This window comes from Giraffa tippelskirchi, chromosome 13 (assembly GCF_054371585.1).
Source record: "Giraffa tippelskirchi isolate mGirTip1 chromosome 13, T2T-mGirTip1v1.2.pri, whole genome shotgun sequence".
In the NCBI taxonomy this organism is placed as follows: Eukaryota; Metazoa; Chordata; class Mammalia; order Artiodactyla; family Giraffidae; genus Giraffa; species Giraffa tippelskirchi.
In genome coordinates, this window is record NC_137287.1 from 68,994,558 (window position 1) to 69,020,509 (window position 25,952).

Consider the following 25,952-nt stretch of genomic DNA (forward strand, 5'->3'; position numbering starts at 1 on the left):
GTTGGGAGGATTCCCCTGGAGAAGGAAATGGCAACCCACTCCAGTATTCTTGCCTGGGGAATTCCATGGACAGAGGAGCTTGGAGGACTACAGTCCATGGGGTTGCAAAGAGTCAGACATGACTTAGCAATTAAGCAACAACAACAAAGGGAGACCCAGTGGTTTAATGGGCCCTGTACAAAACCCAGTGTCAGGTTAAGTAATTCCTCCAAGGGAAAACAGTTAACAAGTGCAGAACCCTGGACCTTCTGGCTTCAGGTTCTTCCCACCTGCACCAGGAGCTTTGGCGATGAAGGACTTGCGGCTCTGACCCAGTGAGCTTAGCCCTCCTTGGGAATGACTGTGAGGGGGCTCTCTGGTGTGACCAAGGGTGTTGAGAGGCAGCCAAGTCTAAAGCTAAGCTCTGGGGTACAGGTTGAATCTCTGTTTTATTTATGTATTTTTCTATTTTTGAAAGGTCTTTTGACGTGGACCATTTTAAAGTCCGTATTGAATTTGTTACAGTATTGCTTCTGTCTTATGTTTTGGTTTTTTGAATGTGAGGCATATGGGATCGTAGCTTCCCCACCAGGGATCGAACCCCATACCCCATGCTTCAGAAGGTGAAGTCTTAACTACGTGACAATCAGAGAAATCCCAAACTCTTTGTTTTACACTGAAGGCAACTGAGGCCCAGGCTGATGCCTGTGTTATGTTACGTGGGCATCTCCTGCTGTCAGTCCGGTGTTTTCTGGACCACTGAGTCTTACCCCCCAACACACACACAATGTGCACAGGACACTCCCTCCCCCTGAAATATCCCTGCCAGTCATCCTGGAAGCTTCCAGAGTAGATGGGTGTGAAAAGGCCAGCTTCTCCTCGTTGTAGGTCAACAAAGACAAGACATTCAGATGCGTCCAGCAGTGGGTCTGGGCGCCAGCACCTGGGGTGTGTAAATCAGTGCATTTCTGAGGCAGGTTTGGGGATCTAAGAGGTCTCAGACTCTGGGTCCCTTTCCTGTGGGAGAAAAAGGAGAATCGGAATTGCATTCTCAACTGGACTTAATAGAAGACCCTGTCTTTTTACCCCACCTCCCCTCCCTATTAAAATTCAGTTCTCCCACCTCTCCTCCCTATGGAAATCCTTTTTTTAAAAAAAAAATTGCTTTAAGATTTTTTCAGTTGGAGTATAGCTGATTTACAATGTTGTATGAGTCTCAAATGTACACCAAAGTGATTCAGTTATATATATGCATTCTTTCTTAGATTCTTTTCTCATTTACATTCTTACCAAATATTAGCAGACTTCCTTTGTGGCTCAGATGATTGAAAAAAATCTGCCTGCAATGCAGGAGACCTGGGTTCAATCCCTGGGTTGGGAAGATCCCTTGGAGGAGGGCATGGCAATCCGTTCCAATATTCTTGCTGGGATAATCCCATGGACAGAGGAGTCTGGTGGGCTGCAGCCCATGGGGTCGCAACAGAATATTAAGCTATACAGTAGTAGATCCTTGTTGGTTATCTATCTTTTTAAAAAATTATTTTATTTGGTTGCATTGGGTCTTAGCTGTGACACATGAGAGCTAGTTCCCTGACCAGGGAACGAACCCCTAGCCCTTGTGTCGGGAGCCTGGAGTCCTGGCCACTGGACCACCAGGAAAACCCAGTTATATATTTTATATACAGTAGTGTGTGTGTATTCATCACAAGCTTCTGATTTATACACACCCCCCACCCCCCCAATTCTTAAGGTCTTGAGCACGAGAAGCCTGCTCCCAAGGCAAGGTCTAGTCAGATCACGGCCGAGGCCAGTGTTAGCTGGTGCTTCCATCCCACTGTGAAGCCGAATTCCTCTGTAGCAGCTTCCCGGGACAGGCCAGGATTAAAGCAAGCGTGGGATGTGTTGCAGAGCGTTTGTATAATGAGGGAGAAGTGGAAACCTCCACTTTGGAAGGTCTTTTCTTCTTGAGAATTTTTGATTGAGTTTCATGTTCCAGGGGAGGAGGGTTTTGGTGAAAATGGTAGGGAAACCCTGCCACACAGAAATTCCATATCTGATGGAGATTTTTCTCCCTTCAAGAAGGTGTGAGAGAGAGCAGCCAAGGAGCACAAAAGCGTGGGGGAGCAGGGGTGATGGATTGGAATGCTCTCGATAGAGCAAGGACCGTGGTGGGCTGGAGAGGCTGGTGTTAAGTGTGGCTGAGCTCGCTAGCCTGCTGGCTGTAAGAACAGCCCCTGAGACACGTGTCTGAATGCCTCAGACCTAATGAGGTGGTTGATGGTCCAAGAAAGAGCCCTCAAGTCAAGCAGGCTGCAGGAAGCCCAGGCTCCCAGAGACCACCACCTCCTCCAGCCTTCTTCCATCCATTCATCCTAGAAGGGAAATCTGAGACCTGGAGGTACCCTGACTTCTTGGTGGTCACATTTGTGTGTGTGTGTGTGTGTGTGTGTGTTTGTGTGTAGGGGGCTGAGGAGACCGACAAGAAGCATCTAAGTATGTTAAGTCTCGAGTGTTTCCAGTGGTATTAAATGCCGTGGAGGAAAAGTCTGCAGAGTCCTCAAGGAGCTGGTCGTTGGGATGGCCGTAGGCTGTACCTGGTGGGGAAACACTTGTTACCCTAGTGGAGATGACCTGAGGTAACTCTTCCCAAACACTGTATGTCACTTGGCAGGTGTATTTCCAAGTCACCATTTCCCCGTCTGTTGTGTGGGAACATGGAGGATCAGGAAAGGAACTTGGAGGTCTGTTCACTAGACACCAGTCACTCTTACAAAGAGGTGCCCGAAGCACCTTTCATTTCCACGAGAATTGACTATATCAAATCTCTCATCGGTCCATTGCATCTCATAGCTCTCCTGCTCTAGGTGGTAGAGAGGGTGGAGACTGAAAACACTAAACTGAAGATCAGTGACCAGGGTTAGTCTTAGAATATTTTGGCGTCGCTGTGGCACCCGCGGCTGCCCACCATGAACCATGGTGCTGCAGCTCCAGGAAGAACTGACTGAACCGGGGGCCCTACAGGTGGCAGGTGTGCTTGCTTCCTTCACAATCCGTTTTTTGCAGACAGCAGCAAGGTCAGAGAAGTAATTGTGTGACCCTGCAAACCCACTGCTTTGAAGACCAGCACTCCATTGTATGCATACATGTACTAAGTTTATTTGTTTTTTTAAAATCAGACTCCTTCCCACCATTTCACAGAGGTGTTCAGATACTTCTCTTAGCCACATACTGCACAGGAGTGGTGGTAATCCTATTATTTATCAGACATGTTTTTTTTTTTAGATTTTTTTGATGTGGACTGTTTTTAAAGTCATTAGAAATTTGTTACAATATTGCTTCTGTTTTATGTCTTGTTGTTTTGGCTTTGAGACATGTGGGATCTTCTCTTCCTGACCAGGGATCTACCCCACACTCCCTTCATTAGGAAGTCTTACCACTGGACTGCCAGGGAAGTCCCACTCAGGCTCTTATTAAACCAGGTGCTGCCTTTTTGTATGCTAGGCACTAGGGTTAGCATTTTGCTATAAGTTAACTTATTTCATGCAACAAACTGTAATTTAAGTCTTATTGTTACTATTTCTACCATCTTATGGATAATGAAGCTACACATGACTAAGGAAGGCGGCATTTCCGAGGTACACGGCCCAAGATAGCATCCCAAGGTCTCAGAGATATTAAGTGTTGAAACTGAGGCTCAAGCCCAGTTTTCCTGCCAAAAGTCATATTACCAATCATTGTCCTAAATTCACTACAGAATTACTGAGGATTTTTAGTTAATTAGAAATTCTTAAGATTTCTTAAGGTTTTTATTTAATCAGAAGTTTAATCAGAAATTCTTATGATTTCAACCCTGAGCTCTTTTTGTCACATGTTGCAGCTTTTTTAAGTTGTGTGTTTGTCCTTCAGAATCCTCAGACTTCATGCTGTATTTTAACATTATGGTCAGCCCTTGAACAGCATGGGTGTGAACTGCATGGGTCCACTTATAGGTGGATTTTTTTCAATAAATATATTGGAAAACTTTTTTGTGATTTGCAGCTGTTTGAAAAAACTTGCAGATGAACCATATAACCTAGAAATAGCCCCCAAATTCAGTAAAGATATGTCATGAATGCATAAAATATAGGTAGCTGTACATGTAACATAAAATATGTGTTAATCAACTGTTTATGTTATCAGTAAGGCTTCCTATCAACAATAGGCTGTATTAGTAGTTAAGTTCTGGGGAGTCAGAAGTTATACATGGATTTTCAACTACATGAGGGGTATGGGGGAGCCTGTTATGACCCCAAATTGTTCAAAGGTCTACTGCGTTGTTATATCAGTTATAAATCTTAGCATGACTTACAGTCTCACAGGTCCACCTAATTTTATTCCATCTTTATTATTTCAAACACTTTTTAAAATGGCATTATATTACAATTGGGTTTCTCAACTGGTGGCTCTTCCCTAGTGGCTCAGATGGTAAAAAACATCTGCCTACAGTGCAGGAGACCTGAGTTCAATCCCTGGGTCAGGAAGATCCCCTGGAGAAGGGAATGACAACCCACTTCAGTATTCTTGCCTGGAGAATTTCATGGATAGAGGAGACTGAGTGACTAACACTTCTCAACTAACTTTTTTTTTTTCCACCCTGAATAACCTGAAATTTCTTTCATCTCTAGGTTACTCTGTCTTTATGATAGAATTATGTCTTAGACTGTTTTCCCAACACCTGCTTTTGTTGGTTTCTTTAGTTTTGTGTGACAGTGGCTACTAATTTTAAATCAACTCTCCCTTCCATGGTTGGTAGTCACTACACAAGCAGTCAGCCCGTTGTGGTTTTTATTTCAAAGACTGGCCAAAGTGAGTTTGTGTTAATACAAGGGACCCTGTGAGGATATACTGAGGAGGGTGAAGACTTTGCAAAGCAATCATTGTGGAGTGTGTCTTGTTCCCTAAGTTTCGGATGTCAGCTGCTTCCTTCCATCATGCTGGCTACTGCATTACCGTTCTTGCTAAGTTCAAGGCTCCCCCTCGTGGTGCAACTGAAACTAATCAACATGAGAAAACAAAATGGCAAGATTACAAGTGATAGAGGCAATGCCTTTAAATATAATCGTATCGCTCTCCCCATTTTTAAGACTCTCTAATGAATACAGTATTTTTCCTCCTTTTGTTTTACTCATAGCTCATACTCAATGCTAAGTTTTTTTGGAGGTAGGAAGAAACCAGAAAAGGAAGCGCAGATAAGTTGATGCCAAATCCCAGGCGACTTTTAAAAATAATTTCTTATTTTTTAATTGCAAATGTAATACTTGTAAATTCTAGGACTGTTAGAAAGAAAAGATAAAGAATAAAAGAATAATTTATGCTCTCATAACCCACACGGGGCTTCCCTGGTGGCTCAGCAGTAAAGAATCCGCCTGCAATGCAGAAGATGTGGGTTAGATCCCTGGGTCGGGAACATCCCGTGGAAAAGGAAATGGCAACCCACTCCAGTATTTCTGACTGGAAAATCCCATGGACAGAGGAGCCTGGTGGGCTACAGTCCATGGGTTTGCAAAAGAGTCAGTCACGACTTAAAGAAAAAACAGCAGCATACATGGATTGGCGTTTTGTTGTGTATCCATTTTTTTCTAAGCATATAAATTCAAAAGAAAACCACATGTGCCAGTTTTCTAGCATGATTATATGTGTGAACTTTATTAAGTGTTGTTACAGAGTCAGCTACTCATCATCCTTAGTGATGCTTGATTTAATCGGTTCCATTGTGTGCTCACCTCACAATATACAAGCACAACACCATGTGGGACTCTCTTGAGGGTTGTAGATTTCCTTATAATTAATTGCTGGAAATAGAAGGGCTAAACCAAAGCAGTGTGCAAAATTTTAAGACATTTGACATTTATTTGTTTGGTTATTTGTTTAACTAAGCATCTTTTTGATAGTGCAATGTATGTTTTTAAAGTTTCAAATTCCTAGCATCTGCATTCTCAGTCTATGCCTGGAATTATGTATCGTGTTTTATGCCTCAATCTCAGTTAACCCTCATAACAACTGTGCGACATAAATACTATTAATGTCCCCACTTACAGATAAGGAGAGTCAGGCTTAAGGAAATTAAATTGCTGTCATGTGCCTTCAAAATCAGAAAGACAGTAGTAGGCTTTCAGAACTATGATAAAAATAGCAGTTCGCATCCCTTGAGTCTTGAACTCAGTAGAAACTAATACTGATAATTCTCCGTTTGTAAAATAAAGAACAAGAATGTTTGACAGTAAGAGAGGAGGAAGAGGAAATATGTGTCCGTAAATTTAGAAACATGAATAAAAATCTTAGTTGAGGCTCTTGCAGTTAGAGCTTCATGTTGGAACATATGGTGGACAGCTTGGCCATTACTGTGTAATTACGGGCTCTTGTGCGTAACTGGGCTCTCACTCAGTCCTGTCTGACTCTATGCGACCCCATGGACTGCAGCCCACCAGGCTCCTCTGTCCATGGGGTTTCCCAGGCAAGAATACTGGAGTGGGTTGCCATTTCCTCTCCTAGCGGACCTTTGTGACCCAGGGATCGAACCCACATCTCCTGCATTGGCAGGCAGATTCTTTACCACTGAGCCACCTGGGAAGCCAATATAGAATGTTTTCACTAGATCTTTTCATTTTTTCCCTGAATGCATTTTCTTTAACCACATTTAGTCTTCAGACTGGTTAAATTACTCCTAAGCTGTCAAAGTTGACTAAAGGGAAAGTGGTATCAGAAGAATCTCCAATTTCTGAACAAAACCAGAACTCTTTTTGTGAGTTCAACAAATCTGGCCATCTCCAGCGTCTTTTGCAGGTTTTCTCTCATTATTGGTCACTAGAGACCTACATCGCACTTTTGCCACTTTAGCCATACTCTTCTTTTTCTATTATTATATAACTCTCTTTATTATAGAAAACTTAGAGCAAAGCAGAGATAATAAATATTATTGTCATCACTTTCTATTATAATTACTGGTTTGTTTTTTCTTTAAACAAATGAACTTGATTTATTTGACTGTGCCTGGTCCTCATTGTGATGCTTCTCTAGTTGGTACTTCATAGCTTGTGGGGTCTTAATTCCCCAACCAGGGATCAAACCCACATCACCTGCCTTGCGAGGCAGATTCTTAACCACTGGACCACCAGGGACGTCCCATAAATACTGTATGCTGTTCATCTTTGGTTCTGTCTGCTGCATGAAAACTGTTGAACCTCTTTTCCTTCCAGCCCCACTTGGTCTTTCAAAGACATTCCAAGTACATTCCATATAAGAGCGACATCTGTAGTTTCTCTGCCATTTTCGTCCTTGGATAGCCATTGGATTTATTAGGAGTCTTTGAGGTAATCAAAGTGTCCTTCTGTTTAATTTGTACAGTGTTATTATTTTTGCTGCTCCAGCTGTTTCCCTGTGGTGGTGACCCGTCATTTTTTTTCCAGTTCCATTTCCCTTTATCTTGATGTAACCTCGTTATATTGTTAAAGTACTTGATCATCATTGTCATTGTCTGAAGTGACTCACAGACATCCAGCTCCTTTCCCACCTAGTCCTTTTATTTACTTATTTTTTATTTTTTAGGAACAATTTTCTAGTTTACAGTCAAAATCCATAAATCACACTTCTAAGTGCTACACACTTGATTTGACGGGAGTATGTGAGTGGCATAATAAAATATACTTCTCTTTCTCTGCTTTCTTACTGTTGGGCTCAAAACATTTTCCACGCAGATGGAGCCTGGCGAGAAGTGAAAAAGTTTCCCATGAGTTTCATTTTGTAATCCTGAGAAAATTTATGTTGTTGTAGAGACTCACAGTTCTGTGGCCTCAAGTTCTAGAGCCCTTTCTCTGTGGAAGCCATTGCATTTTCTTTTTTTGATTTTTTTTTTTTTTTGGTGGGGGGGAGGTGTGTGCCACACGGCATATGGGATCTTAGTTCCCTGACGAGGGATCGAACCCACACCCCCTGTATTGGGAACATGGGATCTTAACCATTGGGCCCCCAGGGAGGTTCTCCATTGCATTTCCAGAGATGAGCTCCTGCCTCCCCAGGACTCCTGGGTCCTTCCTGCTCTGCTTCTTCCACCTTCTATGTTTCCCTGACCTCAGTCAACAAAGGCAAGAAAGATGCAGCCAGAGTTGGTTTTGCTATAAGTGTGGAACCTTGTAACCATTTAGGTGTTTCTCTGGCCCCTTCTTCCTTCAGATTCAGGTGGTTCTCACCCACAGTAGCTGCTTTGGTGACTTCCTTTGTCCCCTCTTGCCCAGGTTCTCTAAGCTTGTTGCTGTGTCACCCGGCAGAGAGAGGTTGGGGTCTCTGCCTCTCCCCTCCTGGCAGCCTTGTCATCAGGGCGCAGGTCTCCTTCACCCGTCTCGTTCTCTGTGGTCTCTGTGCTGGACGATGTCCCCCCAGGTCCTCTGCCTTCAGCCTGTTTTATTCCACATCTCCTTGAGATGGAAACTCAGTGACTTTCTGTACCCTTTTCCCTCCTCTGTCCATAGCAACTCTTCAGATCTGTCATCCTATTTGCATCTTACTCTTTTATTTATCATGCACCTACAGGGTGTTACTACTTGTGGTCTGCATTGGAGTCTTTCTTTCATAGCTGATGAATCAGACCCCCTACAGCAACCTTCCCCTTTCAAGCGAGAATATATTCACCTCAAAAAGGGCTTTAGGAGGTCAGTCTAGCTAACAATTCTTCTAATGGGGTCACTCCCCATTTCTCTTAAAAGTCCCTTCGAGGTCTTTTCCTTTTTTTTTTTTTTTTTTTAACCTCTAAGTGCAATCTGGGTAGAATATTTTAGTACAGTTCTTGTCTGGAGACCTGCCTTTTGTACATTTGGTAACAGCCCTCTGAATTCAAGTGTTCTTTTTCTTGCGGAGATTTGTGTCTGATATGTGTGAGACTAGGTTCTAAATAATACAAAATAATTCAGAGATAAAAGAAATATACACATAGTACATATCTATAGCTAAATCTGTGGTGGTGATATGAATCATGGATATTGTATAGTTCAATTATGATGGTATTTAGAGGCTGTGTATGCTGATTATCTATATAGATATATCTGTATGTGTGTGCAGTAAGTTATGAAGTGAGCTGCTAAGGCATGACATCTCATCGACTGATTTTTTCCTTTTTTTTTTCTTTTCTTTTGATTTATGGAAAAATACACATGACTTAAAACTTAGCACCTCAGCCATTTTTAAGTGTACAGTTCAGTAACATTAAGTACATTCATGTTGTCATACAGCCAGTCTCCAGAACTCTTCACTTTATTAAATTGAAACTCTGCATGGGACTTCCTTGGTGGGCCAGTGATTAAGACTTCACCTTCCAATGCAGGCAGTGGAGGTTCGATCCCCAGTTGGGAAGCTACAGTCTCATATGCCTAGTGGCTAAAAAACTAAAACATAAAAACAGAAGCAATACTGTAACAAATTCAATAAAAACTTTGCAAAATGGTCCACATGAAAAAAAAAAAAACTTAAAAAAAAATAGGAAGAAACTCCACATACATTAAAAACATGTAGGGACCCCCTTCCCCAGCCCCTGGAGACTAGCATACTCCTTTCTATCTGTCTGAATTGATCACATACCTTAAATAAGTGAACTCATACGGTTTTTGTCTTTTCGTGACAGGCTTATTTCACTTTGTATTGTGTTCTAAAGTTAATCAGTGTTGTAGCATGTGACAGGATTCCTTTATGAGGCTGAGTATCTTTCAGTATGTATAGACCACATTTTGTTTATCCAGTCATCTGCTGGTAGACATTTGGGTTGCTTCCACCTCCTGGTTACTGTAAATAATGCCACCATGAACATGGCTGTATAGACATCTCTTTAAGACTTTGCTTTACATTCTTATTGGCCGATTTTGGATGCAAGAGTGAGTCATTCTTCTTGCATGAGGATGAGGAAGTTTTTGGTTTTTTTTTTTTTAAAAACAAAACCATTTTTCCACCATGGTTTTTTAAAAAATTACGTAGTCCAAAAATTAGTGGATCAACAAGAATTGGAGTATTTAAACACTGGTACAGTGAGCCTAGTAAATTGAAGACATCCTCCAGGGTCAATCAGGTTCAGATGTCAGAATTTGTTCCGTGAACAATAATTCTGATCTTCTGTTCCTGTAAGTAGAAGATCACCTTGGATCTTCTCATGAAAAAGTCCTGGTCATCCCACGTGGCAGAGCACAGGCACAGAGTCCTGGCCTCTTGTCTTGTCGAGTAGCCAGGTGGCCAGTGACCAGTGCCAATCAAGATGGCAGGCTGGGGCTCACCACCAGACTGCCTTCTAACCGAGGAAGGAATTTCATTCTGACTCGGGTTACTCCCCTGCAGGCTTGAGACACCTTCAAGGACAGCAAGCCAAGGTGACATATTCTCCCCTGACCCAGGGGACTTTAGAAGGGCCTATGGTGAGATATTTTGGGGAAAACTCATTGCCAATCAGGGCTGGCTTCCCTGCATCTCTCTGAGTCCTAAGGATGGAACTGGCACCTTCTTGCCTTTCTTCTAGGGGAGGGGGCTTCACTGTGCTTCATTTTCATTGTGAACAAATAGATGATTCCTTTGGGTCAAGTCTTCTTTTTCTGTTCCTGTTTTCACTCTTTTTCTTTTCTATTTTTTTTTCTCTTTCTCTCTTTTTCTCCTGATACACAGGCTTTGCAGTGCATGCTGGTCTCTCTTCAGGCAGAACTTGACATTCAAAGGTACTTGATGAAAATTGAATCATCTCAGCGAGTTAGTACTTTACCTTTTCTTCTCGTCACACCTCTCCCTGTTGCCTTTTCACTCGGCTGCGTGTGGCGTTCTAATCTGTGTCAGCCTGTCCCTTTTTCTGCCCTGGTTTCACCCTCTTGGAGCCAAACGCTTGCAGCATTCCCAAACTTGTGCATTTTTGTTTTAATCGTGAGAGTGAATATTAAAAACAAACACTAATAGCATGCTTGCTTCGAAGTATTTCATGTACTTGCCCACAGATGGAGGTGTGGGGTCAGCAGTAATGCAACAGCAGTTCAGAGGTCTGTTCAGCCCCTCTGAAAAGTGGGGCTCCGGCCGCATCAGCTTCCTCATGGCAGAAAACAGAAACCTTGCCTTCTAACAACCTTCATAGCTCTGGGATTCTTTCTTCACATGGCTCCAAAACATCCAGTGTGGGATCCAGACCATGTCACTGACATATAGCTTAACAGTGAAAAATGGAGACTTCCCTGGCGGTCCAGTGGCTAAGACTCTGCGTTTCCAACGCGAGGGGCACAAGTTCGATCCCTGGTGGGAAACTAAGATCCCACATGCTGTGCGGTGCAGCCAATAAATAAAATAACTTAAAAAAAACCCCACAAAACTGCAGTTAAAATAGGGGCAGACATATCTCTAGCACCAAGCAGTGTTCTAAATACTTTACAAGCCTAAAACCTCCCACACCAGCCCCATGGGGTAGGTGTCCTGTGGTTCCCATTTTATAAATGAGGAAGCTGAGGCACAGAGACGTTAAGTAACTTGCCCAAGGCCACACAGCTAGTTAAGTTACAGAGTAGAGACTCCAGAGTCAGGGTCAATATATTATTTATTTCCTCATGATCCTTAATACCCCCTGTTTCCTAATACATCAGTTTAGAATGTTACAGCTGGAAGGAAGTGGGAGAATTTCCAGCACTTGGAAACCTGGCAAGTTGCATACCTGTGCCAACCGGTCCATTGGCACATGGCCACTCACATACTTTGGTCCCCCAAACATGGCCTGTTTCTGTATTATCTCCCAGATAAGAACTGTTTGGTATTTACTGTGAGGCCCCAAGCACACCCATGCTTAGGAAGAAGCATCCAGCAATCTGGCTTTTGTGCCTGTGTGACCTCCTGTCCATTCAGTCAGGCGTCAGTGACCTCTTCACCTTCCTTTTCTTAATAATCAGTCTCTTTGATCTTTTCCAAGGTCAGGAACGCAAATTAGAAAGTTCCTGCCCAAACAAATAGACACAGAAGGAAAAGTTGGGCAGCGCATGCTGCAGAGACCCGTGGTCCTGCCCTCCCATCTCAATTCCGAGGGGGTGTTTACCATTAATGTTTTCCACGAGTTTTTAATCGTTCTCATGCATTTCTGTAATTCATGCAAAATAGAGACATCTTTATGATTTCCTTGCACACATACTGGGCACCAAACAGAAACCCAGAAAAGGAAGCGAACATATAAGCTCTTCCCTCTAGTTTCACAGGCTGCCGTTAGTTTACAGAGTAGAGACCTGACATCGTGATGTGGGGTTTTCTAGTTTCGAGTCCCCCTCACTATTCTTTTTTCCTTAGAGCCTGAAATAAATGATCAATGCTGACTTTTGTTTTTTGCTGCAGCAGCAAATAATGGGATATGTGAGAATTTTTTCAAGAGCTTTTAAAAAAAATTTTGGCCACACCTCACGGCATGTGGGACCTTAGTTTCCGACTAGGGATCAAACCTGCACCATTTGCATCACTTAACCACTGGACCCCCAGGGAAGTCCCAAGAGCTTTGTTAAAAAACACAAGCTACAGTGACAGTAGGGTTTTGTTGGAGGAGGAGTGGATGAAAGTTAACATTGGAAATTGAAGATGTTCTTCCTTCTCTTTGATAAAGGAGTGACTCTCAGAGCCTCCGAGGATGTCAGAATCTCTGTTTTGAAGTTGGTAATCATTTACCGACTTTAGGCAAGGTGATCACGGTAAGAGGTGGGCTGTATCCTCTCCTCACATAGGACCCCACAAACCATGGAATCTCCAGTAGGGAGCCAAGCCATCTCAAACCATCCTTAAGAGAATCATACGGCATAAGGGCAGCTAAACGTTTTCCATCATTTATAGTTGACAGATTGCTGTGAATTTTTTTCAGTGACTCTTCACCACAATTTTTACATCAAGCTGATACTGTTTCTTTTATAAAAGTGAGAACTAAGGTTCACAGAACTTCCCTGTGGGGTCGCTCTGCCAGTGCACGGCAGGATTGGAGTCTGATTCTGCAAGAACAGCCTGATAACAAGAGGAAAGTCCTCTCATTCTAAATCTTGTTTTCCTTCCCTCTCCAAACCCTGGTATTCTTTCCTGTAGCAGAACTAGAGGGAAATAGACTCTTTAGCCTGGGACTTCGCTGGCAGTCCAGTGGTTAGGGCTCGCTCTTCCAATGCTAGGGGCACAGGTTCGATCCTTGGTTAGGGAACTGAGATCCCACATGCTATGAGGTGCGGCCAAAATTGTAAAAAAGAAAATAAAAAAGAATCTTTGGCCTGAAAAGCTCCTCTTCAGAATTTTCACAAGGTGTGTTTTCATTTGAAAATCATTCCATGGAAACTGGAGGGCAGTTGTTGGTGGTGATGGGCTATGTGTGTTTAAAAACAAGAGTTTGAAAATAACAGCAGCCTCTACTCCCAGGATGCCTGGAGAGGATCTGGCCACAAGCCCCAAAACTTGGTGACCTCAGGCACCACAGTATCCCATCTGATCCAGCTCCCCAAGGCCCTCTTCACTGTGGGGATGGACATCTTCAGACCTCCCAGGACAGGCTGCTAGCAGGGAAGCTTCTTCAGTTTCACAACAAGGTAGTTAAGCTCTAGGGGCATCACCCCGGGACCTGGACCCCCACATCCTCTCCAGACTGAAGTCTGGGCTGTGGGGATGAGCTTAATAATGGCTTTTGTAAGGATGCCTTCTGAGGTGCATATTTAGCGCACTGTGTGTTATACTCGTATTTTACTTGAATTTGAAAGCCTGCAAGCAGGTGCCTTTCCTTTCATCACTGTAATAACAGCGGGCCTCAGGCGGACACCTTTTATCCCGAAGCCTTTTAAGTGCATTCCAGGCTCTCTAAATTACAATGGCATCTGCCGCCTTGCCCCAAGCCTCTTCCAAGGAGGACGGTAGGAACCGGAGCCTCGGAAACTGTTGTTTATAATGCACACCGTCTTGTATCAAAAGTAAAGAAAGAGAGAGAAAAAAAACCTCATTGATTTAAGGCAGCTTGCCATAAAGAGACACCTACTTTCAGGTGGATAAACTAAAAATCGAAAGGCAAAACCTCCTAAGAGGAGGAGACAAATTTACGAATGTAGCTAACTCTGATTAGCTTGAACCTTAAATGTAGCTTCGACTTTTATGACATACATGATATTTTCTATAAATTTGATATGCTCCTTATAAGACAAAGTAATACTACTCCTTCATGAGACAAAGTTGTTTTCCTTGTTTTAAATTCTGAAAGAAGCGTTGTTTGCTCATGCCTTCAGAAAAGGGACATCCATCAACATAACAGACAGGGTCAACAGGAAAACAGCACTATTCTTCATCCGGCCTTTTCTCTTACATCAACTCCTTCAAGAGGAAGCACACCACTAAATAATAATTGCAGGAACGTGCATCTGAAAGGGGTGGGTGGGGGGCTGAGCTAATGAGATCCAGATTTGGAACTTGCTGATGGAAGGATGCTAAAAAGAGATGATGGTGAGCCAGGCCTTATCGCCTTTAAATAGGATTTACCTCTTTCTGGCTTTGAAGGGAAGTAGAGAGCAGCTGATTCAAGGTATTATTTTAGAAGCAAGTCTGTGCTATGTTCCAGGTAGGACGTGAGGTGGGCAGTCAGCAGGTTGACGGAAATCCCCGAAGTGGGAGCAGCTGCACCTTGTCTGGAGGTCAGCTGACTTTGTCCTCTTCTCCTACAGCCAGACCTCTTAAAGGAAAAAATAAAACAAATCACATCATCTACACATTATGAAGGGGTTGGAAAGTAGAAAAATATCCAAGATATCATAGAAAAATGGCTAAAATTCCAAATTTACCTGGAGTCAAATTGAAAGATCCTTAAAATGAAGTTACTATAATGGTGTCAGAGCTCTGGAGGGGAGCGTCTGTTTCCTTAAAATGTGAATGCATGATCTGCATGTTCCAAATTGAATGGACGGCTCTGGGCTCTTCTGTTTTAACTGTTGCTTTTTTGGAAGTTGGAAGTCTGTGCAATTCTGGATTCCTGCAAAAGTTTGCATGACATGAGAATGGAAATGCGACTCCGTTTCTGTGTTTTCCCCATGAAATTGTGTCCTCATTTCAGGGGCCATCTGGGAGGATGAACCTTTTACCTGGAATCTAACCGTAGGAGATAACACAGGAGAAACCCGAGATGGGCGTGGGTACCTTCAGGTCACTGAAGATGTGAATCCTTCTGGATTCTAAATGCTTTGTGAGAAAGTCCTCCCTTCCAGTGATCCACTCTAAAAATATCGTGCTTACCTAGTAATTCTCTGATCTGCAAAAGCAGTATTATCCTCATTTTGGAGAAATAAAGAAGAAGAAAGCCCACAATATGCTAAGTTTCTTCCAACTGAGCAACTAACACTTTCATTTTAAGGGCTTCCCTGGTGGCTCAGACTTTAAAGAATCTGCCTGCCATGCAGAGGAGATCCCCTGAAGAAGGGAGTGACAACCCCCACTCCAGTAGTCTTGCCTGGAGAATCGCATGGACAAGGGATCATGGTGGGCTACAATCCATGGAGTCTCAAAAGAGTTGGACACAACTGAAGCAACTTAGCACACATGTATTACTCATAATACTATTGTGTAAAAGAAACCAAGGCTAATATTTGGGTGTATTGCTTCCGTTTCTTTTTTCTTCCTATTTATTTGGCTGTGGGTCTTAGATGCAGCATGTAGGATCTTTGATCTTTCCTGTGGCATATGCGATCTTTAGCTGTGGTATGTGAACTCCTGTTAGTTGCAGCATGTCGGATCTAGTTCCCTGACCAGGGACTGAACTCAGGCCCTCTGCATTGGGAGTGTGGAGTCTTAGCCACTGGACCACCAGGGACGTCCTTTGCTTTCATTTCTTAAATTATGGAAAAACAATTTTTTAAAACACCTTGATCATGACTGCATCATATTCCATAGTGTGGCGCCATTGTAATTTGTTAACCAGCCTTCTAAATCGTTTCTAGATTGATTTATTCTATTAAAAATGTACTATGTACAGATTTTCTCCCTGACCATCTAGTATAGGAAGTATCAAATTTTTAAATTTTTGTAAATCAGATTAATCTGACTTGATTTCAGCAGTTATTAAGAAATGTATTCTCATCACTTGTGGTCATAAAGAAAGTCTAAGGATCGAGTCTAATCTGATAGAACTGGATAAAGTTTCCGGGTGCCCTGGGACTCAGCAGTTAGCCTCCTGGGGGTCTATTTGCAGGTAGACTCATGGGACTGTCTGCCAAGCTAAACCAAGGCACACACTTTCTGCCCCTCCGAGCACACCACACACCCCTCCTCCACCAGGAGCCACTCCCTGTAAATGGAATCCAGATCTCCATAATTTGAAGAACATCACCACCACCAGCACCACTAACTCTGGCATCCTCTTCTTGGCCCTGGAAAGTCACTTACCTGCCTCTTCCTGACCAATGAGCAGCCTTCCTCCTCTCCCATTGGGGGAAGAGTGGGCAACCCCAGACTCATCCTCCAAAGGCCTTTACCTTCTGAGTCCAGTCTAAGAGGAGTTCTTCAGGGTGGCCTCTGTAACACTAAGGCACTGTTCACAGCCCTTCCCCCTGGAAAGACCTTGGGACACAAAGGTTTGGCAGTTTCCCCAGGAAGTTGGGGATAGGGGGTAGATGTCCCAGCATTTTTTTGTTTCTCGCTGACAGCTACAAGAACAAGCTGTGCTGTGTGCTTAGTCTCTCAGTTGTTTCCGACTCTGCGACCCCATGGATTATAGCCCTTCAGGCTCCTCTGTCCCTGGGGATTCTCCAGGCAAGAATACTGGAGTGGGCAGCCTATCCCTCCTTCAGGGGATCTTCCCAACCCAGGGATCAAACCGGGGTCTCCTGCACTACAGGCAGATTCTTTACCAGCTGAGTTACCAGGGAAGATAAATTGGTAATATCTCAGAAGTCATTTGATGCACAAATACTGAGAGAGAGTGTGTTTGTATTATGTGATGCTTCTCTGTTTTACTTTTTTTAAAACTCACTTTTTAAGATGTATTTCTTTTTGGCTGCACTGGTTGCTGCGCACGGGCTTTCTCTAGTTGCGTCGAGCCGGGGCTCCTCTCTAGTTGCGGTGTGCGGTCTTTCCATTGCAGTGGCTTCTCTTGTTGCATGGGCTCTGTGCTCATGGGCTTCAGTAGTTGCAGCACGTAGGCTCAATAGTTGTGGCTCACAGGTTCTAAAACAGGCTCAGTAGTTGTGATGCCCAGGCTTAGTTGTCCCGAGGCATATGGGATCTTCCCAGACCCGCGATCAAACCCATTTCTCCTGCATTGGCAGGTGGATTCTTAACCACTGGACCACCAAGGCAGTCCCTGTGTGATGCATCTTTAAATAATGAGGAAGGATCATTGTCTGCACAGAGATGTCCTTGTCAAGTGTTTCTTGGCATCTGCAGAAGGGGCTTTGCTTGGCGACAGCGGGTTGGTGGAGGGGTCCTGCCTAGTTCACTCAGCTCGCCTGTGGCCGGCTCTCGACAGGGAGGCGAGGGGTGGTGACTACTTAGCCTCACGGCCTTTTCATCTTTCTCATCTGATAATGAAGTAATAGCCACAGTGAAGGGAAAATGGGGAAACAAGAGACATGGTTGTACTTTGCTCAACTGCTGAATCGTCTGATTTTACTCCAGACCAAACATCTTTCTGTTTTCACAGGTGAAAATCATGAAAAATGTCTGGGTACCCTTTTGGTAGAAAGAGGGAGGAAGGGCTTGAAATATTACCCTTGAAGAAACAGGGTATAAATTGAGTTTATCAAGGATAATTCATCAAAAACAAATCCTAGAGGAAAATGTATTCCCTTTGTCCAAGCTGGGGAAGGGAAATACTGATTTTCAGGGCTAAATCTTAAATCTGTCCTTATGAGGATTTCAGATATGCGCAGTTGAAAGTTGGTATTGCAGTGGGAGGTGTGTGTGCGTACGTGTCCTGCTTGTTATAAGGCCCAGAAATTCCTGGTTACCTCGGAAGTGACAGATGTCCACAGATTCACTCCCATGAAGCACCCAAATACACACTAAACAATCGTGTGTATTTGTATTACCAGTGGGGCCCTTTAATGCTAGCACCCAAGTTTTCTATTAGAAAACAAAAGCTGATTTCTTCTCCAAGTCGTTAGCTCCAAGCCCATCCAAATTAAACAACTACATAATTGTTACAAAACTAAGTATACCTCTCTCTTAATACACCTCTCTATTCCACTTCTCACGTCAATCTGTTATGTTCTAGAACCAGGGATGTCTTCAGTCTGTTCCCCAGATTGGCCATCAGCATAAGAATGGCCCTATGGCCCTGAGGAGATGTTTTCTTGGGTCTCCTTTTTCTGGCCATCAGCCACAGAAGCTGTGAGAAGTGGCAAAGACCCATGGGGAGACCGGGGCCCACTGCTCCAAAAGCACCTGCCCCAAGGTGTGAGTCTTGGGATGCACCTGAGAACGGCAGGTCTTCTGCAGCTGCGGCCGGCCACCTGGGTGGGTTTCTGTAAGGATGGAAGCCCGTGTGCCGTATTGGAGCTCTTGGTCTTCACATCCTCAGACCCAAACCCAGTAGAAGCCTTAGACTTCAGAAACCAGAGAGGCAGAGGAGGGAGCAAAAGAACTGCACTGTGGGTCTAGAAAGGACTCTATGAGCAAATTTTGAAGCTTAAACCTTCCGTGGGGCAATTTGTCAATTCTTCTGACATTAGTGGAGCTGGAAGGAGGGGTGGTAAAGAAAGCTAAAGTCCAGGGAATCATTCAATACTGTGAATTTCAAATATCTTGCTCCTTGCATCTTTTATAAGAGTGCATGACACCTAGAAAATTCTCTTTGGTTGACATCACATTTTTGACTGGAATTTTGAGTTGAAATCATCACACTTGGGAAGTGCATGGGGGATTTTCCATCTTATTCGCGGCATGCAAACTCTTGGTTACAGCAGGTGGGATCTAGTTCCCTGACCAAGGATTGAACCCAGGCCCCCTGCATTGGGAGCACAGAGTCTTAGCCACTGGGCCACCCTGGAAAGCCTTTTTTGAAGAAGGAAAGACTAGAATGGATGAGTGGGGTTCAGGTGGCCTTGTTTTGCAGGCCACCCCTTCCTGCACAACCCCAAATGACTTCCAGTTTGGGGTAGCTTGAGGTCGCCTGATGGTTTAGGGAAACCTCTAGAAGAGGGAGGTGAGTTGGTGTCATGTGTGTCCATGAAGTGCTGAGTGAGATCCAGCCTTCCAGACCCTTGAGTCCTGCCCAGGTTGCTCAGAAAGCATTTCCACCATCCTCTGCCTCCTGAAGCTTCCCAGTTAGGGGCAGCTTTCTTCAGAGGCTCAGGGCAGGGGTCCCCAACACCATGCTGTAGACGATGATGATGCGTGTCTGAGAAAAGGCTTCTCCTGAGCCAAAATAAGAACAATAACACCCAACAGAGAGACTGTATTCTTAACCAATCTGAACTGGGTAAGTATCTTCCCACCCATTTTTTTTTTAAAAATATTTAAATACTTTTCCAAGATGACCAGTGCAAGTTCCATGCATGAAGCAGGGCACTCAAAGCTGGTGCTCTGGGACATCCCAGAGGGATGGGGTGGGGAGGGAGGTGGGAGGGGGTTCAGAATGCAGGGACACGTGTGCACCTGTGGCTGACTCATGTCAATGTATGGCAAAACCCACCATAATATTGTTAAGTAATTATCCTCCAATTAAAATAAATTAATTAATTAAAAAAAAACCCTTCCTTTCTCGTGGCCATAATGCCATCATACAGAGGAAGCATAAGTGGATGACTTCACCCAGACCATCCCTAGCTCTTCCTCACCTCTGCTCTTCCTCCTCTCTGGACCCATTATTTAATGCCCGCAGTTACCTCCTAAACCTCACTCTGCTCTGCACTATCACAGTGATGCACCTGTTAGCACTTTTTGTCCAGTTGTTACACATATATTATTCTTGGCCCCCAAATGTCCCTTATATGCATTATGAGCTCAACAACCACATACAGCCCTTTTAACCCCCAGAACCTCGCACTGCACTGAGTACCGAGTCCCTGTTTCAAATGCTTTTTGACTTTTTTTTGTTTTAATATGTCAAATCACAGAGTGCCTGACACCAGTGTCAGCAATTTTCATTGTCTTTTTTCTGCCCTAAATGATGTCTCAGCAGCGAGCTGGCATCCGCAGGGAGAGCGCGGTGTGAGGAGATTGCTAATATGCGGTGATAGTTTGCAATGAGAAAGTGAATGACATAAAAACGAGAGTAGGAGTTTATATTTGGAACTGAATGGCTGTGGATAGGAAGTTTCAAGAAAAAGATTGAGCCCTCGTATCTTAATTTTTATACATACGCCCGCCAAGATGACCCTGAACAAGAAATCGAAATTTTATTTTGATTTTCTTCAAGGATTATTGCCTTTTGCAATGGAAAATGACAACTCATCAAACGCATCATGTCTGCCGTAGGCTGCAAAGATGACCAGACAGCAGAAGCTGTCATTGTGTTCATGCTGCTTCAAGTAATATTATTACTTGGCCATTTTGCTAAACTGAATGTATTTTCTTTCTTTTTTTTTTTTTCCTTATCGAAGTCAGGGATGAGGACATTTTGGGTTGATATTCCACTGAGCATAGTAACCAGGTAGCTACTTCAGTGAAGATGATCTGAATTTATATAACTCTTGGTGAGCTGGGCAATGATTTAGGGTTGATTTTTTTTTTTAAGTCTAATAATACTCTTAAAGAGTGCCAAAGCCAGATCCGAATCTTTGTAACAGAAACAGATTTTATGAAAAATAAACTACCTTGGGACCTTGCATGGAAAAAACTAACCCAAAGCAAAGAGACAGGTCATCTGTCTTTCTGGTCATGATGTGTTGTGTTAGTCACTCGGTCATGCCCGACTCTTTGTGATCCCATGGTCTGTAGCCCCCTAGGCTCCTCTGTCCATGGAATTCTCCAAGCAAGAATACTGGAGTGAGTTGTCATTTCCTTCTCCAGGGGATCTATGATATGGGTTGGTCATCTGAACTGAGAGTTTCCTGTGGAACACCCAGGCTGGCCACCTCCATTGAAGGGGATACCAGGGGCTTTGTGCTGACCTTACTCCTGTTTTCCTCTATGGAAATGTCCTGAGAGTTGTAGCAAGGTGTGGATGTCTAGATAATACAGTAGTGCTCCTACCAAGATGGGTCTCCTGGTACGTTTAGCAAAAAGGAAAGGAGCTGATGATCCCATCCTCAAAGGGTCCCCTAGAGTGCCAGGCACACCTGGGCATCCCTAAAAGAGTTCTGTGCCCTTGACCAACAGGACCAACTCTGTGTGATTCTTAGTGTGTGTGTTCAGTCATGTCTGGGTCTTTGTGACCTCATGGAGTGTAGCCCACTAGGCTCCTCTATCCATGGAATTTTCCAGGTAAGAATATTGGAGCAGGTTGCCATTTCCTGTTCCAGGGGATCTTCCCGACATAGAGATCAAACCCATGTCTCTTGTGCCTCCTGCATTAGCAGGCAGATACTTTACCAACTGTGCCACCTGGGAAGCCCTTGTTCCAAAAATTAAGGGTTTCAAGACAGCCACAGCAGAGCATGAAACAAAACCCAGAACCCTTTTAAACACTTGAGTCGATTGTTCACCCACAAAGTTGGTCCTATCTTGAGAAGTAAGTGCTTTGGTGTTTTGAACTTCAAAGCACATTAGCATCCTTAGGAAAACTGAAAGAAAATTAAGGGATGCAAACAACCACTCCCCCCCCACCCCACCCCTCAAAAAACAAAAAAAACCTAGCTCCTGGGGGCTGCCTATATCCCACCACTGTCAGCACCTTTGGCAATTTAGTAAGAGAAGACTCACTGCCTGATTAATTCGGATCCATTTGCCATCTAGAAGGTGCCTGGAATCATGTAATGAAAGCAGGGGTGGGGAAAGCTGAGATCAGGCATTCATTCAATGAATACCTATCCATAAAGAATATTACAAAAGATAAGGAAGGACACTACATAATGATCAAGGAATCAATCCAAAAGGAAGACATAACAATTGTAAATATTTATGCACCCAACATAGGAACACCTGAAGCCCCTGGTGGCTCAGATGGTAAAGAGTCTGCCTGCAATGTGGGAGACATGAGTTCGATCCCTGGGCCAGGAAGATCCCCTGGAGAGGGAAATGGCAACCCACTCCAGTATTCTTGCCTGGAAGATCCCACGGATGGAGGAGCCTGGCAGGCTACCGTTGATGGGGTCACAAAGAGTCGGACACGACTGAGCAACTTTCACATTCGTTCAGCGTAAGCTCCCAGTTTCCCAGACTCCCTTTCTCTGAGCTTCTACATGTACAATCCCCAGCCTCCACACAACAGCCCAGATGATCTTATAAAAAATATATCTGATCCTGACCCCTCCCCCTTCTCCCTGCCTCAGATGGCACTCTGGTAGCTTAGAGTCAGAGTGAGAATTCTCCCCTTGACCCCGGGGCTCTGTGGGATCTGGGGTCTGCCGGTCTCCAGTGCTTACCATGTCTTTCTTTCTGCCTTGGGGACTTTGCACATGCTGCCTTCCTTTTTTCATTTCCCCCACCCCCGCCCCCGGCGTGTCCCCTCCCCAGCTTCCATCGTCCTTGAGATCACAGTTTACTTGCTTTTCCAATTCTCCACTTATATACACCCCCTCACCAGTCTGCATTCACACTGTCGGTGTCCTCTGTGTCTGTCCTCTGTAAGCACCATGAGAGCAGGATCATGTCTGTTTTGTCTGTTGTTCTGTTCCCAGTACCAACCGTGTGCTAGCATGTACCTAGCATGTACCTGGACTGTACTAGGCAGTTGATAGCTGTTCATTGAAAGTATGAATGGACGTACCAAACAGTTCATGGTGTAAGCTTAATTATACACTATCTTGTGTTGTTATCCTTCACTAATTTCACCAATTAGTTTGAAAATCTTTGACATTAGGCAACATGATATGTCTGTCTCAGTTGCTCACAGTGCTCAGTATATGTTCAAGAAATGTTATTGACCAACATAAATTATGAATGTTTTACACATTCATTACAGCATAGATAACCAAGCGAAAAATTCAATTATGTATTATGTGTGTCTGAGTTATTACAGGTACTTTCTGCTGATTGTCGAGGTTAAGTGATAACCAAAACTAGACGTAGTCTGAATTATGGAATTTTTGCCTCAAAAGAAATCAAGTGTGATAGAAATCTCTCTCACATAATTGTATTTTACTGATTTTTGGAAACAGGATAGAGGAGTTTAGAGGACTGGTTGTGTTCAGTTTACTCTGGTGTGAGGTCATCTTCCGTGTGAAGTTATAAAAATATGCACAGTTCCATCTGCTGTAATTATAACCACTGCTAGAATTTGTCTGGAAAAAGGAACTGATTTGCCATCATTCTTATTATTTATTTATTGGCTGCACTGGGTCTTCATTGCTGCAAGCAGGCTTTCTCTAGTTGCGGCGAGTGGCGGCTACTCTTCACTGCAGCACAGGCTTCTCATTGCAATGGCTTCTCTTGCTGTGGAGCACGCAGCTCGGTAGTTGTGACACACAGACGTAGTTGCTCCATGACATGTGGATCTTCCTCAATCAGGAATCGAACCCGAGTCCCCTGCATTGGTAGGCAGATTCTTAACCACTGGACCACCAGGGAAGTCCCTGCTATCATCCTCTCCTGTAATGTAGGAAGAAAGTGTTAGTCATTCAGTCGTGTCCCAACTCTTGCAACCCCATGGACTGTAGCCTGCCAGGCTCCTCCATCCATGGGATTTTCCAGGCAAGAATACTGCAGTGGGTTGCCATTTCCTTCTCTAGGGGATCTTCCCGACCCAGGAATTGAACCTGGCCTGCATTGCAGGCAGAATCTTTACTATTTGAGCCACCAGGGAAGCCTGTAATGTAGCTTGTCCTCAACTCCTTGCTTGAAACGGCATTTGCACTGTTGATGTCCAGTGATAAAAACCTTAATGGAATACTCACTCAGGGACAACTTTTTTTCCAGTAACTTGCACAAGTGAGATTCTGACCCACTGGGTCTTTATTTCTATATCCAATCCTTCCAATGAACTGTTTTTTGTTGCCTGTTGCTTTTCCAGCTCAGCTGATCTTGATGGTATAGAAAATATTTTCAGCATAAGTAGTAACAGTCTGTTTTCCCACTCTCTTTCAAATGCCTTTTGCAGACAAGAAGCCCCAAACTCTCTCACAGTCCTCAGCCTCCCAACTTGGGCGACCCAGTGGAGCATCTATCAGAGGCGTCTGCTGATTCTTTGGAAGCCATGTCTGAGGGAGAAACTCCCAGTCCTTTCTCCAGAGGCAGCCGGACTCGGGCGAGCCTTCCAGTGGTGAGGTCCACCAACCAGACGAAAGAAAGATCTCTGGGTAAGCTTTAAAAGGCAGTTTCTGATTTTTATTACTGCACGTGTGTGCGTTTATACTTCTGCACACAGACCCCTACATCGGAATGTTAATCTGATCTTGATTTATAAAACCTCAAGTACTCAGAAACTCTGATGACTTAACATGAAGCCTTAAGGATTTACCTGCTGAAGAAGCATCTGGTCCAGGCAGTCTCTGGGGCTGGGCACATGCAGAACTGGCTGGGGTGGGCCACTCAAACAAGAGGCTAGCCATGCTTGTCTGTGTCCTGGTATAGGGAATAGCAAGGGACACTTTGCCGAAGGAGCCTCATTTCTTAGGAACCTCCTCGCCAGTTTTAGAACTGTAGACAGGTGGGGTATGAGCCCCACTCCACTGTCTTGACAGTCCAGGGGAGGACGTGAATGGCTCCCGGAAGAAGAGGTGCAGTGTGGCCAGCACCCCCATGACTGGTCATGAAAGCCAGAAACACGGGGCTGTTTGCCCTGCCACCACGTGAAAGGGTTGAGGGGCTTAGCAAGAGTTTAGCATAGCCTTTTCTTTCAACAAGCTTTTAGGAAACACAGGATTCTGTCTTTCTGCTTGTACCTGTGCTTGCGCTTAGTTGCTTCAGCTGCGTGGAACTCTTCGCAACTCTCTGGGCCGTCATGGCCCGCCAGGCCCCTCTGTCCATGGGATGGTCCAGGCAAGAATACTGGTGTGGGTTGCCATGCCCTCCTCCAGGGGATCTTCCCGACACAGGGGTCAAAACCCGCATCACTTATGTCTCCTGCGTTGGCAGGTGGGTTCTTTACCACCTGGGAAGCCCCTGCCCTCACTTAGCATCTGCTTTTTCATATTGGATATTCACTTTCTATCTCACTTTGCTTCTTTTTTCTTCCTGGCCCTTTAACAAAAGGCACAGATCCTGAAGATTTAGACATTTTTGCAAATCGTGTTGGTATTTCATAGGGTTAACCTGCCTTCTCAAGGCTCTGATTCGGTACCTGTGTTTACAGACATTTGGGGTCAGGAGAAAGAGGGGACAGGAACGGGATCAACCCACAAAAAGTTTCAGGGTCTGGCCTCTGTAGAAGACAGCTGAATTCTGCCTCTTAAAACCAAGCAAACGCCTCGCTTGAAGAACAGAGAAGGATGTGGGGAGGTATCCTGATTTTGTTTCCTCGGTCACAGATGGTAACCAGAGCAAACTGGGTTCACACATTGTACTAGGTTGTCTTCTTTTTTTTTTTTTTTTTTTGCGGCGCTGGGTCTTTGACGTCGTGCGGGGGGCTATTCTCTAGTTGCAGTGTGCGAGGGCTTCTCATTGGGGTGGCTTCTCTTGTTGTGGAGCACAGGCTTTAGAGTGCAGGGGTGCATGGGCTCAGCAGTTATGGCGCACATGTAGGATCTTAATTCCCGGACCAGGGATCCAACCGATGTCCCCTGCATTGCAAGGTGAATTTTTAACCACTGGAGCACCAGGGAAGCCCTGTCCCAGGTCTTTTAAAGACAAAAATAAAACAAACCAAAAAATACCCCATTTATACTTGTATTATTGTTATTAATTTTTAACCTTCAGTTTTGTATACTTCACATTCGGTTAATAATCCAGGGTTCTCATTTTACTAGTGAAAGATGAAA

At 44.2% G+C, this 25,952-nt stretch overlaps 1 protein-coding gene across 1 annotated transcript in view; it reads left to right on the top strand.

Moving 5' to 3' along the window:
• KIAA1217 (KIAA1217 ortholog) overlaps positions 1-25,952 on the top strand; it is a 357,946-nt gene that overhangs the window by 163,252 nt on the left and 168,742 nt on the right. Inside the window, 1 exon segment of the mRNA XM_081556782.1 lies at positions 24,134-24,332. Coding sequence (XP_081412908.1) covers positions 24,134-24,332 — 199 coding nt within the window.